This window comes from Maylandia zebra, linkage group LG1, assembly GCF_041146795.1.
Source record: "Maylandia zebra isolate NMK-2024a linkage group LG1, Mzebra_GT3a, whole genome shotgun sequence".
In the NCBI taxonomy this organism is placed as follows: Eukaryota; Metazoa; Chordata; class Actinopteri; order Cichliformes; family Cichlidae; genus Maylandia; species Maylandia zebra.
Window position 1 is genome coordinate 16,702,952 of NC_135167.1, and position 16,219 is coordinate 16,719,170.

General features: G+C 39.3%; 1 protein-coding gene across 4 annotated transcripts in view; it reads left to right on the forward strand.

The window, feature by feature from the left end:
- Nucleotides 1-16,219, forward strand: part of kiaa1549lb (KIAA1549-like b) — a 58,815-nt gene that overhangs the window by 16,690 nt on the left and 25,906 nt on the right. For 2 of the 4 annotated variants that reach the window (XM_076882509.1, XM_076882515.1), the window contains exons 1-2: nucleotides 10,337-13,800; nucleotides 13,927-14,042. In XM_076882509.1, coding sequence (XP_076738624.1) covers nucleotides 10,461-13,800; nucleotides 13,927-14,042 — 3,456 coding nt within the window. In that variant the 5' untranslated portion in view covers nucleotides 10,337-10,460. The other 2 variants (XM_024802151.2, XM_076882522.1) reach the window with 2 other exon arrangements.

The window sequence follows — 16,219 nt, forward strand, 5'->3', positions numbered from 1 at the left end:
TGCTTTGATTTTAGACTGTTTTTATGTGGTTGCCATGCAAAATTATGGCAAATAATATATAATTTAACATAATTCAAGTATTTACGGTATAATACGTTATTAAATTAAAATCCTATCATCACCTTTATAAGGTGTTTTAAGCACATAAAGGCTACAAATGCCTCGTTGTAACCCATTCAAAAGTGATTGCTAAGCATCATGATGACATCACAATTTCTGATATAAATAAGAAACTTCGGAGGCATAGATGTGCCTGTGATTTTGGCCACACAAACCCTGATCATGCAGCGGGGATTTGTGGGCAAACAGAGATTTCATGTACTCTAGTGTGAATAAAAAATTCTTCAAAAGTTCAGTGTAAAAATGAGATCTTAATCTAGATTCAACATCTCTTGCATATTCAGATCACATGAAGAAATGCTTTTTATACACTTGTCTGTGAAGGTTCTCAGTCATCCAGGTCATTGTAGTCTAAGGAGCTTGGAAAGAAGCTCCTTACACTTTTATACACGTATTTGCATTTCCTACTCATGTGCATTTGTCTCTGTAACAAGATGACTGGCTTACATGTTCCTCAGTTCAGCTTTGGTTGCCTCTGTGGTAGCAGAAGCAAGATGACCGCCATGTTTGCTATTAACAAATTCTTCTTTAGATTTTTATTAAGTATTTTTGAGTGCCTTCCCTCTGGAAATACACATTGTCCATTAATAACAGTTGGAAACTTGAATTTCCAAATCCCATAGAATCCCATAGAATCCCATAGAATCCCTTCCCAAAACAGAATCAACATGAGCCAGTGACTTTGGGGACTGTTGCTGCAGTGACCCCAGATTATAGAGCATTGTGATTGCATTACATAGATTTGACATTCTTGTGCTTGACTCCAGTGTGGATTTAGAGGGAATCCCAAAGGCTTAACAGGCTTATCCTACCTTGTTATCCCTCATTGTCCTCTTCCCTCTATCATCCTCATGCTACGGCTAACCTCTGCAGCCCTGTGGTCAAGAAATGGTATCAGAGTCCACACATCTGCTCTTATAGGTCTTATAGATCACTGATTTGGAAATCAAAAGGATTCATAAGACAGTTCTAGTGTTGTTGCTTTGGGGATATATTATCAGTTCTAGTGTTCTCTACCTTTAAATTGTAGTTTTCCTCAGTAAATCCAAACCTGACCCAATTATATGAAACAGCATGAAAATTTTGGTCTTTGGTTGAGTGGCTTCACCATCCCATGTGTATGATCAAGGTCAAGTCTGTGCAGTGTCTTTGTTATGTCACTTAAGAGCCTTGTAAATATTCAGCTTTTGCTTTTGTGTTTATGTTAATACGCTTGAGAGCCAAGTTGGTTTGACATGGAAAGCATGAATTATGGCTGCGACAGAATCAGAGTCACCATTACTGCAATTAATTACGTTGATGTTAAAACTTCAGAGACAAGACGGCTTGTCTGACAATTTACCGTGAATGAAGTTGTTTAGGTTAATGAGTATTTATACTATAAACAAATGAGACCTTTTAGAGGTTAATTGTGTTCTTTGGGGATTCGATTTATGCATTAGTAAACTGAAAAACCAGAGAGAAAGGATTTTTGCCTTTAGCACACATGGAGGAAATGCTTAGAGGAGGTTGACGTTTATACATATACTATTACTTTTTTCTTTTTAAATATCTGCTCATCCCTTTTCATGCTTTGCAAAACACAATTACTTGCAAAGACATGCCAAGGGAGGACAGCAGGTTTCAGCATTTAGCAAGATTTGAGAAAAATGAACAGAGTTCACTGAAAAAATGTAATGAATTTTTCTAAATTGTTACTCCAGGTAATTAAATCATAGAGGCAGAACTGATTTGACTGTAATCTAGACATGTTCAGAAAGGCAGGCCTTTTTGCTACTGGAACAATGAGATATTGTTGTGCTGGGGTTTAGTGCAGGGTATATAAGATACAGCAGGTAAATTCACTGCTCTATCACTTTGCAGGACAAGCTTTGACTTCCTCTGAAGTCTCTCTGAGGACCCAATTAAATAGTGAGTGCAGGAACTTGTGATCTCCTCTACAGCAAAACCAGAATAGAGTAGTAGAGGGTGACACGGGTGACCAAGCTGAACTTTACCTGCTGTGATGTTATGGTCTTTTAAATAGCAGACTTCAGGCCACAGCTATACTTAGAGAGGCCATCCTGCAAGCAGATGTTGATTCTGATATATTTTGTAGACCTTTGTGGGGCCTTTTTTATTGTTAGCAAGGATGTGGTGAATTGTACATTTATTTAAATATAGTTTTGAATGGGGATCATAAAATCTATTGGATGATGTCAACCTTGTAGATGGCTATTGGTCTGCTGTCAAATAGGATTACATTTGGTTGCTGTTGTTTATCTGTTGTGTGCAATCAAATTAAAAAGAAAATATAATAAAGCTACAAGGCTTCAAAAATAATTTTTCATTAAGATCTCTTTGTTTCCCCACTCAAAAAGGGGGGGGGATGATAACAACAAAGCAATCAAACAAGAAAATCTTGATTAAATCAATTCATTTACTTATGTTTAAACAGAAGATAAAACTCGGATTAGTTGCCCACATGTTAAACTGTCTATATGAAGAACCAAAATGAATATGAACACAATGAACACAATAATGAACAGATTGTGCAAGTATATAGTATAAAGGGAAAGCTGACTAGTGACTTCACTCCAGTTTAGCAAAGGAGGCCCATAATTTTCTATTTCTATGCCTTTCTTAAGCTTTTAATCTTACACTGTGGGCCATCTAAGGTTGTTTAGAATGGATGGCTGGATGAATGGATGCTTTTAAATTAAGTGGTACAATTGCATACCTTAGAAGGAACCTTCATCTTCACTCATATGCAGTCAGCTGCCGCGTCACTATCTGATGACAGCCTGTAATGGCTCCTGGCCCGTCATAGCCCCCAGCATGCAGCTCAACTCCTACACTTGTACCCTCGCCTGCTCTGAAATGTATGTTCCCAGGAGATGAACACTTTGGTTTGATACAATTCCTTCTTCTTAAAAAACAAAACAAATGTTTTTGGTTTCTGATAAATCAGTGAAGTCACATTTTTGGAAATAAGACAAGCACACCAACACTAGCTTAGTTACTTTTTACTTTTGGGAAAGTCAACTCAAGGTCATGATGACTATAGTTTTTGCAGCCTATACATACTCAAAAATTTGTCATAATATAAAAAAACAAACAAAACATAATGCAATGTGAAAGTAGCAACAAAAACAAGAAAGAAAATCAAACTAACTAAAATGCAGTCATTCACTACGCACTAGCAGTGGTACAGATGACTGATGTGACTTTATGCCTACTTTTAAAGATCAGATTGTCTGCCTTTTGTTCTCGCAAAACATAAATGATTTAAAAAGACTATTTCCAAAAACACTTTTTTCCAAAAAATAAAATTCAACCTATAATTTCCTTTTTTTCTAAAAGGATTTTTTCTTATTTGCATGTAGAGCTTGGTAGAGTTTGGGTTGAAAGGAGCTTTCTGTTGGCTTGTCTTTTTTTTTCAGATAACATGAAAGCACAGTTGAAGGTGTAGAAGTGCTGGTGTGTACATTCAATGCTCAATCATTTTAATAGACCACCACCCAATGTAAGGTATTGGCAATGTGAGAGAAAGAGAAAATAAGAGGATAAGTGGCAGATGTGCAGCTGACAAAATACAACAACTGTGTGATGCTATCGTATCAATATTGACTAAAATCTCTGAGGAATGTTTCAAGCACTTTTTGGAATCTATGTCACAAAGAATTAAAGAATTTTTGGAGGCAACAGGCATCTAACCATAACCATCTAACCTTGTCTTAGATAGGTGTAATTAATGAATTAAAGTGTTTGTACACTGTAATCTGTACAATAATCAGTTCTAAAAGGAAGATGAACAAGATTTGGAGACTGTGAGGAGGACAAACTCCCTTTTTAACAGGAAGAGACCTCATGCAGAAGCAGGGCAGCCACCTGCAACAGCTGGTGGCTGCCCTGCTTCTGCGTGAGGACATCAGACCATGGGACATCACACAGTGAAATACAGCAATCTAGCCTAGAAGTATCAAATATCTTGAGTAGTTTTTTGCGACAGGATGCTCCTAAATTTTACAGTAGACGAAAATTATTAAATAAATATTTAATTTAATTAATAAATATTTAGGTCAAACATTTCTCAAAAAGTCCTTTGCACTAGTAATGAAGGCATAGGTAAATCTATCAAGAGTAATGTGCTGCGCTTTTTCACGTATTTGCTGAAGCAGCACCTTGATTTACGAATTTACATAATGAGCCATAGAAATCAGTTAATTTTGGATTCAGTTACTCTGTTTTTTTGCCAGAGGGTCTGAGCAAGCAGATATATGATCTCTCATGTGAGAGTGGAGAGAATGTGTCCCCTGTCACCTTCCAAAAACTTGCTAAAAGCCATGAATTATTGCACTCTGGTGTGTTGTACTAAGCCAGCGCTGGCCGAGACAAACATAGAGACACTCAATAGGAACATTATCCCAATACGCCATATAGCGATGCAGATACTGGGAGGAATTAATTAGTGTTGGGCTAATTAAAGACTACAATGTAACAGCACTGTTTTAGTCTCTTATGATACCCCAAAGTGATTGTGACGGCTTCTCAAATTGTTTTTTCTTTTACATTTTCCAAACCGATCCTGTGTACCTTTTCGTATCTTCAAAAATCAGGACAACTCATAACAATCAGATTTTTCTAATCTTACAGCATCTAATGTCAAACCTAAATGGGGTGGGTTAAACTCAGACGCGGGGACAAGGACAGCCTTTGTAAGCAGTAATATGAGCAGACAGACTGCAACAACATAAGCCATGACTACAGTGTTCTGAGCTACATCAGGACAGAAGTCAGTGTGTTGACATGTCAGGCTGAAAAAGCTGAAGAGCCTCAGCGTCAGTAGAAAGGCTGACTTTCATCTGGAGGGACAGAGAGAGGAAGTGAAGAGAAGGAGAAGAGAGGAAATAGAAAAAAAAATAGGTGGCTAGAGAGAGCTCAGCTTCTCCTGAGTCAGGGCATTGTCAGGAGATAGTTTTTCTCCTCTGAGGACTTCATCAGTGGAAAAAAGGGACAGTGATTGGGCCAGTGGATTTTTTCTAAACAAATAAGATTTATGCAAAAACATTAATCAAAAAAGTGCAAAAAGCACTATAGGTGGATGGATGCACTAAGTGAACATTACTATTGCACTTAAAAATAGATTCCTTTCAACTGGTGGTGTCAGTCAAGTGGTGACTTCTTTGGTTGCTAAACAAAGTAGTAGAATACATTTTAAAAATAATTAATGGTCTCAATTATGGAGTTTAAATCATACCTAACACTTGACTGTAACTTATTTAGTAAACTGTGGTCACATTTAGTGTTAAATGGATGGCTACCTGCCTGGTGAATGACAAATAGCTACCAAATGATCATGCAGTGTCAGTCACACATATGATGCCTAGTTTCTACAAACCGAGATGCTCAAATTGAGACTTCACAGCAAGATTCTGCGGCCCAGTTGGTGACAGTGGCTATATCTGTTTTTTTTATGTGTGGTATGTGGCAAAAAGGCTACAAAATCAGCATGTACAAAACTGGGTGGCTGTAGCTCAGGAAGTAGGGCAGGTCACCTGCTAATGGCAAGGTTGGTGGTTTGAGCCCTGTCTGCTCCAGTCTTTGGGCAAGATATTGAACGACTAGTCGCTCTTTGATGGGTTCATCAGGGCATGAATGTTGTAAATTTATAGAAGCTTGTTTCTGCCACTAAAAACCTTTTTTTAACCATCGGTAGTTTAAAATCTGGTTATCTAAAAATGTCAACTTAATTCAGTTTTCAAGGGTTTTTTTGTTGTTGTTGACTTTGGGTTATTTTTTCAGCATTTTGAATTAGTAAGTGTCAAACCCTAACCCTAATTAAGTTAGTAAGTCAAAATTTTGAGATATCGAACTCAAAATTTTGAGACAATAACCTGAAATTTCAACATAATAATCCAAAACTTAGACTTACGCATGTCAAACATTTTTCTCAGCACTGGAAATGAGCTCCTATGCAAATGCGTGTCTAATTAATATATAATATGACAACAATTTTTTGCATTAATGAGTATCCAAGTATCAATTTTTTCTGACCAACCTTTCTCATGCAAAAAAGAACCCACTGCATTTTCACAATTTTAGTATAAAAAAGTATTGTTTTACCCTAGTAAATAGAAGAATATGTTTGTTATTGTTTAAATAAGGTACATAATTTAAATCAAAATTCACAACACAAACCAACTCTTGGTACTTGGGTCTATCCTGAACTATTTTTAAATGACCAAACCAACAAAGAGTAAAAAAGAACCAAAAGCAAACGATAAAGACTTTGTTCGAGTTCATGACTGAGTGAACGAACATCTCTTTTAGTACACTGTACGCATCTCTGCGTGGCTGCAGAGTTAAGTGTCCACTGGGTTCTGTTCCAGACAGATGAGGCATGTATCATCCTGCTGCGCTGTTTGCACCCCATGAAAAAAAAAAAGACAGAGCTGGGTGTGTGACATTCTCCCTCGCATCCACACTGCCACCACAGCAGTGCTTGGCATCACTGCCAAATGCTCCTTCTACTCGTCTTCCAGCCCTGCACAAGCATGATACCTCCACAGAGAGAAAAACAGCGACAGTATGTGAAATAGATCCATTTTTTATAATTTAAAAAGAACAACAGCTCAGAGCAGTTCTATATGCTGTTTCCTGTCATAGACAGCCAAAAATGTAAGAGGCACTTCCTCGGCAGGAGTTGGCCAGGCTTCTCAAATTGGTTTCTATGCTCCCAGGCCTCCATCCAGTTCACTATTGAATTACACTCACTTGTTTACCATTTTCTACACATAAGAGAACAAAAACAGCTTAAAGCAAAAGGGGAAGCAATGTATTATATGAGTGCAACACCAGGAGCCCAGCAGTGTCATGTCTATGTCCTGGTAGCTCAAAGATAGTGTTGGCTGAAGAGAGGAAAAGAATTCAGTCTGGATTTGATGTCTGTGGTTTGAACGTGTGGCTTGTCAAAGGTTTAAGAGCTAAGTCAGGTATGTTTAGCTGTCTTTTGACTAATAGTTAAACATTTTATTTATCACACATGTCTGTAGTTTTGACTTCTTGCAGAAGGCTCTAATGCTGTTACTAAACCATGATTAGTTCATGTTTTTAGAAACTGACTCTATACTGCCTAATAATTCCCTTGCACAAATCATATACTGTGTATTTCAACAAATTCCAGCTCTTTGTTTAAACTACATGATACTGAGCTAAATAAGTAAACCCAACACAGTGTTTTTATGGCTGCACCATTCACATGGTATCATCGCAGGTGTGTGGCGTATATTCTTATACACATTTCCAAAACCTGTACTTGGTGTCTTTCAGACTGACATCCAAAATAAGAAGTTGTTGCAAAATGTAATTAATGATTGATGTCTTTTACACGTTCACATTCCATCTTTTTTTTAATCTTAACTGGATCATTTTTAGTCTTTCAATTGCAACAATGTTAAAATCATAACCTGTTTTGTCGATACAGTGTCATTTTACTTAAGTAACCTAAACAATCAAACACCCGCTTTGCATTTATAACCCATTTGAATTGTTCTAGTTTTGGTCAAGATGCAAATCTTCATTTTTTACACTGATTGATTGATATTTTCTGTTTTTTGAGACAGATGCCTGATGGTGTGAACAGTCTGTAGACTTAAAGGCAGTTACAGTTTTTCTTCCAAATGACCTAAAATGTCATCATTTTCTTCTTCTCCCACTGCTATATACACTTTCATAGCCCACCCTTTTTATTATACTTTCACATTTCCTCTCAGCTTTTATCTGCAAGTATTGTCCTCTGTGGTCCATTGTTAAAAATCCTTCCATATGCTCAGCTCCATCGGAGCAGGTGGCAAACCACAGGTGGAACTTACACCTTCACTTGGACTGGCATCCATCCCATGAAACAAAAGAAGTTGGCTTGCTAACTGTGGGATTGAGGATGGGGGGTAGAGGATAGGATGGAAGAATGGAAGGTAGTATCTCTGACCTTTTAGTAGCCTTAAGGAAGGACAGATATCCTTTATTTTGTTAAACTCCTTTGTGAATAGATGAGAGCAATTACCTTATTTCCACTCTTTTGTATCACTGGATTTCAAGAATGGATTAAAAATTGCTGTATAGCAGTTTCACTAATCACATTTTACCATGTTACAGATTTATTGGAGAAAAGGAATTAAGTGGGATCACAAATACAGGATGAGGGGGCTGTGTTTAAGGAACTAATACTGGCAGATAATAAAATTCTGTGATTTACTTCTCTGAAAACAAATTATAAAAAGCATTATGCCAGTTCTCTGGGATATTGGTGACATTTAAGGCTACATTCACAGTTATAAACCTGGAACTTTTGCTAAATGCACGGGTATTAAATTCTATTACAGTTCTCATTTATTCTGTAATTCTACTGATAGAAAAAAAGTGTTTTCAGTCCCAGCTGTGTTAGTACACACCGCCTTAGGCTAATCGTTATGTGTTGTACAAAAAAAAAGAAATAGACTCAAAGGCCTCACAGAATGTGCTGGACACTTATCTTATATTTTATTCTATCCTCAAGTATATATTTATTAAAAGAAATGAAATTGAAAAATAGATCTGGCAAAATAACATTGACGCTATTTGAGTATCTTTTTTGCTTTTCTGAGTACTCGGGTATGTCAAAACAGTCCCCAGAACTCCGTCTTCTGTCCATGTCTCTCAGACACTAAGGGGTTTGCTAGTTAGATTAACTTTAGCAAGGCAAGCATGTTGAGGGGGTGGAAGATGTGACAGGAATGCTAAGCTTCATAAATGGATAAAATAATCCCTGTATGGATGTGTTGACGATGTGCCGTGAATAAAAGAAGTGGTAGGGACAGGAACGGATGAGAAACAGCTCAGCTTCAGCACATTAATGACCTCCAGCATCTTGATGATAGCTAATATTCTCCAGCTGCCTCTCTCTTTCTTTTACTGAGATGTAATTTCTGCAAAGGCACAAAACACAGTAACAATAAGTCCAAAGTGGTTTTTTAGGCGTGCCATAATCTTTGCTATACTTTAGAACATGGTTGCTATCTCTTGAGTAATTCAATTTGTTCCACTTTGAACACTGTGCCTTTTCCTCTATTTTGGGAATACATGTTTGCCCTTGGTATATTGTCTGAGACTATTAGAAACCTATCATTATAATTCCTCTAACTAAGTAGTATTTGTGATAATTCTCACAATCTTAAGAGATTGTACACTGAAAGTATTATTTCTTTTCTTTTTTTTAAATGATAGCTTATCCAAAATATCACAATTACCCCTGACAGCAACATCCATTTGCACATGTGCTTTGTTTGATCCTGTGTGACAGTGAGACATACCAGTCTCTATGTAATGGCCTCATCGGTCTTGTTTACAGAAAAGTAATACTGTGCTGACATGCAGGCTGAATGAGTACGCACAATGCAGTGGCAGTCTGATTTTTCACACTGTCATTTAATAGGACAGGGCATCAGCATGGCATTTCATACAGGTTCTAGGGCTTAAAAATTCAGAAATGTGTTATTCCGTACCACTGCTTTTACCTTTAACCTTGTCCTGCTTTATGTTTTTCGATAGCTCATTAATTAATCTCCAACTGACTGTTGGACAGCAGAAAGAACAGGAGAGCATCTGGACCAACATCAATTCATTAATGATTTATTAACATTTTAACTGCAAACTTGAAGGCTTCTAAGAAGTTAGCTTTGATGAATTCATAACTCCATGACTGCGGTAGAAATCTCAGTGTATTTGTTTGTTGCTGATTTACTGATGTGCATGGGTATGCAGAACAAGAATCTGTTTTGTTTGTAACTTACTGAACCATCTTTCCCTCTTATGCCCTCATAACAGAAAAATCCACCTACGATGCCTCAGGCTCCTCACCTTTACCGAGCGACCCAGCAGTCACAGGCGTTCCTGCTCACCCATCGGCTGACCTGTCAGTGGCTGAGGAGGTGCCTTTCCCAGTTGTCCATTCAGACAGTCACTCAGACACTGATGCGGAGGGCTTATCGGGGCAGCCTGCTTTTTCTTCTGTCTTAACCATGATGGCAGGAACTGTCAAACATCCAGTGAGCCTTGATCAAAGTAGAACCTTGCCAACTATCACCAGGGATGAGATCCATACCACCCAATGGCCTTCACGTAATTCCAGCCAGGGCTCAGACATGTCCTCCTCATCGTCACATGTGGGAGCCAGCTCAGGTTTGACTTTTAGCATGTCTCAAAAACACGCAACACCGCCTCAGACTGCTGGTTACACTGTATCCAGGCTGTCACGTGTATCCTTCACAAACGGAAACAACATTGTATCATTGTTTCCATCATCAACAGAGTTGACACCAATAATGTCTTCTCCATCTCCATCCACACTGTCTGTGCTTTCATCCTCCGTGCCCTCATTTTTCCTGTCACCTTCCACTGAGTGGATAGACAAAGCCCTTCAGACAGAAACAGCAGCGTTATCAGCAAGGTCTCAGGGTTGGTCAGACAGTTTAACATTCCCGCAGTCCACCACTCAGTCACTTGCTGACCTGCAATCTGTAAGACAGGAGAGACAAAGCAAAACAAGCAAACGGCCACACTCTTCAAGTGAAACCAGCATTGATAAAGGCAATAAAGTAACAACACATTCATCAGTGGACAGAATCTACCCAGTGAGTGAATTATACACTAGAATTGCAACACCCAAAGAAATCCAGACACCAGCAACCAGCACATATACACTATACTCTACTCCTAACTATAGTCAAAATCTTTTAAAAATTTTGTACAGACCTACTCAAATGCAAAATCCAGGTATGAACTTTGTACCCGCCAATAATCTTGAAATGAACGCCTCATTTCCCTCTAAACTGGAGAGTCAAACTGTTCAAAGGCAGCAGGGAGCTTCACAAAATCCCACATCAGCACTGCTGTCTGCCCATCCTAAAGGCTACTCAATTTCTAGTCATATCACACAGTGGCTTCTAAACCAAACGGCATACATGGAAGAGGAAGTTAAGACAGCAGGAGAAAGTCACACTTTTATTCATGAAGGTCATGCCGTCATGTCATCACTCAGCTCGCATGTTGGGACTCCCACTGTGTCACCAGTAATGGCGATCACACCAGGTGAATCATTTTTTACAGTTTCCTTGGAGACTCCACCAGGTAAAGTGACGCTCTCTGAAGCTGCAATCACCAAGCTAACAGGTAGCCACTCTGGCATGATGTCCTCAGAGCATGTATCTAATCCTGGTGATTTACTGATCGCAGCGGGTCACAGCAGTCCCAGAGTCCCTGCCACTGATGTAATTTACAACCAGGGAGAGATAACGGCAGCAGAGCTCAGATCTGTTTCCACTCATGCTCACCTGAATAACTCACTTTCACTCACACAGCTGAAACCTGATTCCACTATTCGTTCTATCCCCAGTTTGAGCACCAGAACAGGAACAACATCGTCTGCACTGGAGTCAGATTTGTTCAATTTGAGACCCAGAAATATTCAGGAATCTGTAACTGGGTCTTCCAAGGGCATAACTCACTTGTACATAGATTACACAACCTCAAAAACTTTATTTTCTAGCAATAAGATAGAATCTCTTTCAGGATCTGCAAATGACATAATTTATAAAACCAGAAGCCATTCACACCTCAATCAGCCTACGTACAACCCGAACTATAATAATATAGATGAGCTATCTTCCAGAAGTGCGATATATTTTGCAAACCAACCCAAATCTGTTTCATCACCGCAAATAATTCCCTCAGAAAGACCTCTTCAAACAAGGCCTTTGCCTGATTTTTTCCATAAATTGTATACACTTAGTTTAACTTCTAAAAAATCTGAAGAGACAGTGGTGTCCTCTGATGAAACCTCTGCTCATATAAAATCAGAGGGCATGACTGAGATCCACACAAGAGCAGAAAATAGTAAAGTATTGCAAGGTTCTCCTGTATTCAATGGAAACAATGAATCTTCTCTGATCAGTGATGCTGTGTTTTACAAGAAAGAAACTCCATCAGTGTTCGCAACACGCTTCCCATCTCTCGGGACTAAAACAGATTTTTTCATGCTGACTAAAGGGTCTGCAGGTTCTGGAAAAATCTCTACTGAAATCCCCTTTTTACCAGTAACAGATGAACCTCTTATGAGAGTTTTTCACAGAGACAATGTGACATTGGTGGGTCATAATGAACCGTCCGAAATGACCTTAACACAAACAACAAACTCTTTTTCTCACTCTCAGGGACCAATCAGTAGTGTGAATAGCAATAAATCTAATTTTCACCTGGACAGAGAAACGAACATGCCCTCAGATGTTTCCCCTGCTGTAACTACTTCCTCCAGTGATGGACAAAACAGCATGGAGACATGGAGTGCTATTTTCAGCTTGGGCACAAAACTAATGGCACCATATACAGACTGGAAAACCACCAAGCCTATGGCTCTTGAAAGCAGTGGCTTTAAATTAGAAAGCACATCTATAACCTTTGATAGGGTAAAATCTAATTTACCAACAGTTGGTCCCTCATTTCAAAATCCAAAGCTGGAAGATGGACAAGAGCGTAATGCGTACATGCTGAATTCTGCTGATTCAACAGCTGTTGCCAGTGATCCATATCCAGCTCATCCAACTGGTGACTATCCATCTTTTGCAACTTCCGACTATAAGGAATGGAGCTTGTCCCCAGCTAATTTTAGGTCATCTGTGGCTTTTAATGTAGAGCAAGATGTTTTTTTGCCCCTGTCTCATATAACTACTGATTCTGCAGCATTTTCCCAAGCTGCTCATGTTGAATTGATATATAAGACCAGGAACAGCCCCTCGCTGACAGCTGTTCCCTCTCTTGAATCTGCATTTGATTCTGCTGTCACACTTTCAAATAGCCCTGTGCATAGTATCTCTGATACTGACAGCAAGAGTAAGACAACTGATTCCATCCTGAAGGCATCAACCTTCCCAGCTGACCTGATTTCATCCTTCCCTTCTTACCCATCATCATCATCATCATCATCATCATCATCATCATCATTTTCATCGCCATCTTCATTCTCATACATAAGACCCACCACAAGAAAAGCAACCATGGATGAAGGCACTGCATCGTTAGCCGTCTCTCTAAATCTTGAGCAATCTTCATTTCCATCATCATCACCAAGTTTGATCTCATTATTAGATTCTAATCGCTCACCGGTAGTGACTGAGACATTTGTTCTTACAGAAGCAGAGACGGATGAATTAACCGCTGGAACTTCCAAAACAGTTGGACTCACTTTCCCCAAAGAAAAAGAGGCTAGTTTAAGCCCCTCTCAATCAGTCAGAATTACCCATTCTGCTGGGCCTACCGAGAGGACAACTCAGGTATCACCTCTGACCCCTCGACAAGACACCACGACAGCCTCTGTTAAGCTTTCCACCACTACGGCTTCAACCACAAAAACGAAAAACTCCACCACTACCACGCCTTCCCTAAGAGTCACTACGCAGTCAACCACCACTACCACACCACAGACTACGTTCGCGACCGGGAAAACCACAACCGTCAGGACTCAGTCCAACAGGAGAACATTCACACCGCCTGTCCTAAGAACGAGCCCTCCCAGGGGGGTCACGGCTGTCTTCATCTCACCTTTCACCACTACCACAGAGACTCCACCACAGCAGTGCAACATCACTGAGAGAATGTGGGTGAAAACAGGTAAACAGTACTTTTTGGAGAAGTCCTAGAGAAAAATAATATAACGATATGTTTTTTTTTAATTTATTGCTCTGACTTGTTTTGTCTGTTGCCTGTCCTGTCTTGTCCTTTTTGTCTGTCTCTTAGTTGTTTCCATCTATGTGAGGAGAAACAGGCTAGACAGCATTCAGAGGCAAAACCTGCGAAGGGGACTAAGTCAAGGCCTCAGGAAAGCTCTCAATGATACCTCTGCCCAAGCACAGGTCAGACTTTCACCAGTTATTGCTTATTGTGCTACAACTACATCTTTTTCATGTTTATAGATGGATAACATAACTTGATTTCTTCAAATATGGTTGAACAAATGTATTTTTTTTACAGCTTCTCTTGAATTGCAACTTAAGTTACGCTTTCATTATGCGTTTATGGTCTCTCTTCTCTAGTTTAACAACCAGTTTAACAATAATAGAAAAACAATATTTATTTTTCTGGAAATTACAGTCCTATTTAGAGAAGAACAGAAGATAAAGTCGGGTATCTTCTAGGGTGTGGATACCTTGTGATTGTTTCATTGACACGGTTTTAATGTCTTATGAGCTTGCCATGAGCTCATGTGAGTCAAATTCCCTTTTTCAGAGGTTTGGTTTAAAAAAAAATAGCTCGAACCCTCAAGAACCCTAAAAAACTATTCAGCTTAGACAATAACTGAATAAATAAATACATTTTTAACACTGAAGAATTGTTTTCCGGTTGTGCACTCTCCAGAAAACCAGAGGTTTATAAGCATGTGTTACACACTCATACCGAGGACCCTCATGTAGGCTGTGTGAAAAGAAATGAAGACTAATATAGAAATTAGGTTGACTGAATGTGTCCCAGAAGGCACAGAGTGATGTCACATATTTGACTAAGTGTACCAGGATTAAAATAAGATGCATGTTAGGACTGTATCGGTGCTGTAGATATTTACAAGACACAACCTGAGTGTCTGCAGAACCCATCCATATTTCACACAATCATCTTTTTGTGTGTGGATAGGTTAGCTGTGAACCAGTCATAGTCCCTGCACTGCCAAAAGCCACCTTGTCCTTGCAGTAAGCCTCCAATACCTTCACTCAATGTGACTTAAGCGTGAGAAAAACACCAAGCGAGGAACAGAAATGTTTACTTGTGAGGATCTACCAAAGACTTGCTCTTGTGATGATGTCAGTAAGATGGTAAACATATGAATATACGAATAAAGCACATGCAAACAATATATTTTGTTATAAAAACAGTCTTTTGAGGTCTGGAAGTAAATACAGAGAAATCTGTCTTCATAGCACTGTCACAGTCACAGTCATTGCTCCAGGAAATGTAAACTGCACCTGTGTGTGTGTGTGTGTGTGTGTGTGTGTGTGTGTGTTTGTGTATGCGTAGCTCAATGAAATGCCTTATTGTGTTGTATTTCTCAATCTGGAAGTATCAAATATTTGAGAGGGAGCCTTGTGTATTTGTCCTGGCGATGTGAAGGTCAGTGCTCTCACATGTTCGCTCTCTGTAGTCTCTGAAGGTGTCTTGCTTCAGTGCACTCCTGTCACCCATTTCAGCATTGCCTGGTTTCCTTTTAGTAGCACTTCTTTCTCATCCAATGAGAGGCAAGCTGTTGGCTGGGGAAATTGCTTCTGTGTTTAATTATAGGTTATAAATGGTTGGGAGGAGAGTGATGTGCTGAGCTGATGCTAAAAAGATCACAAGAAATAGACTAAATGAACTGAACCTCAGGACTAAGACCATTAAAAAAATAATAGTGAACTATTTCCGTGTCTTTCATGGAGTTAGGATTCTGCCACAACTTGAGAGTTTTTGAATGCCAATAGTGGGATCTGTTCGGTCTGCTGCAGTCTGTCACACTCTTTGAGACTGAGTTAGTGTGTGTGTGTGTTCGAAATGCAATCTCTTAATAACACCTTCACATGGGTGAAGCCCAAGAGGATGAAGTGATAATAAAGGGCTCTTTTCACAGAGCTCATAACAAGGCTGAATTGTGAGGAAGCAGAGTGGTGACTCTCAGCTACAGAGACTAGGCTCTCAGTGTTTCGGCTAGTGGATCTCCTTGTCAGCACAGGCTTTCAGATGGGTTTAGATAACGGATTTGAATGGTTTCACCTCTCATACACGCACGCTAGATCTGCCATCATTCCCTTTTCCACTTTCACTGTACTCAGAGTTCACGAAGAAGTCAAACTCTAACTGACAAACACATACTGTATAAATTTTATTCTGTAATGAGACACAATTTCCCAAACACACAGATTTTGCATTTATATCCGTGAACGTATTGATTCCAGTCCTCTTGTGTTAGAGGTGCAGGAACATAAGCGTCTTTGTCCCAAACTCACCTATTTAACAGTCTCGCTCATGTCTCTCTTCTCAGCAGCCCCTCAGGCCCTCATGGTTC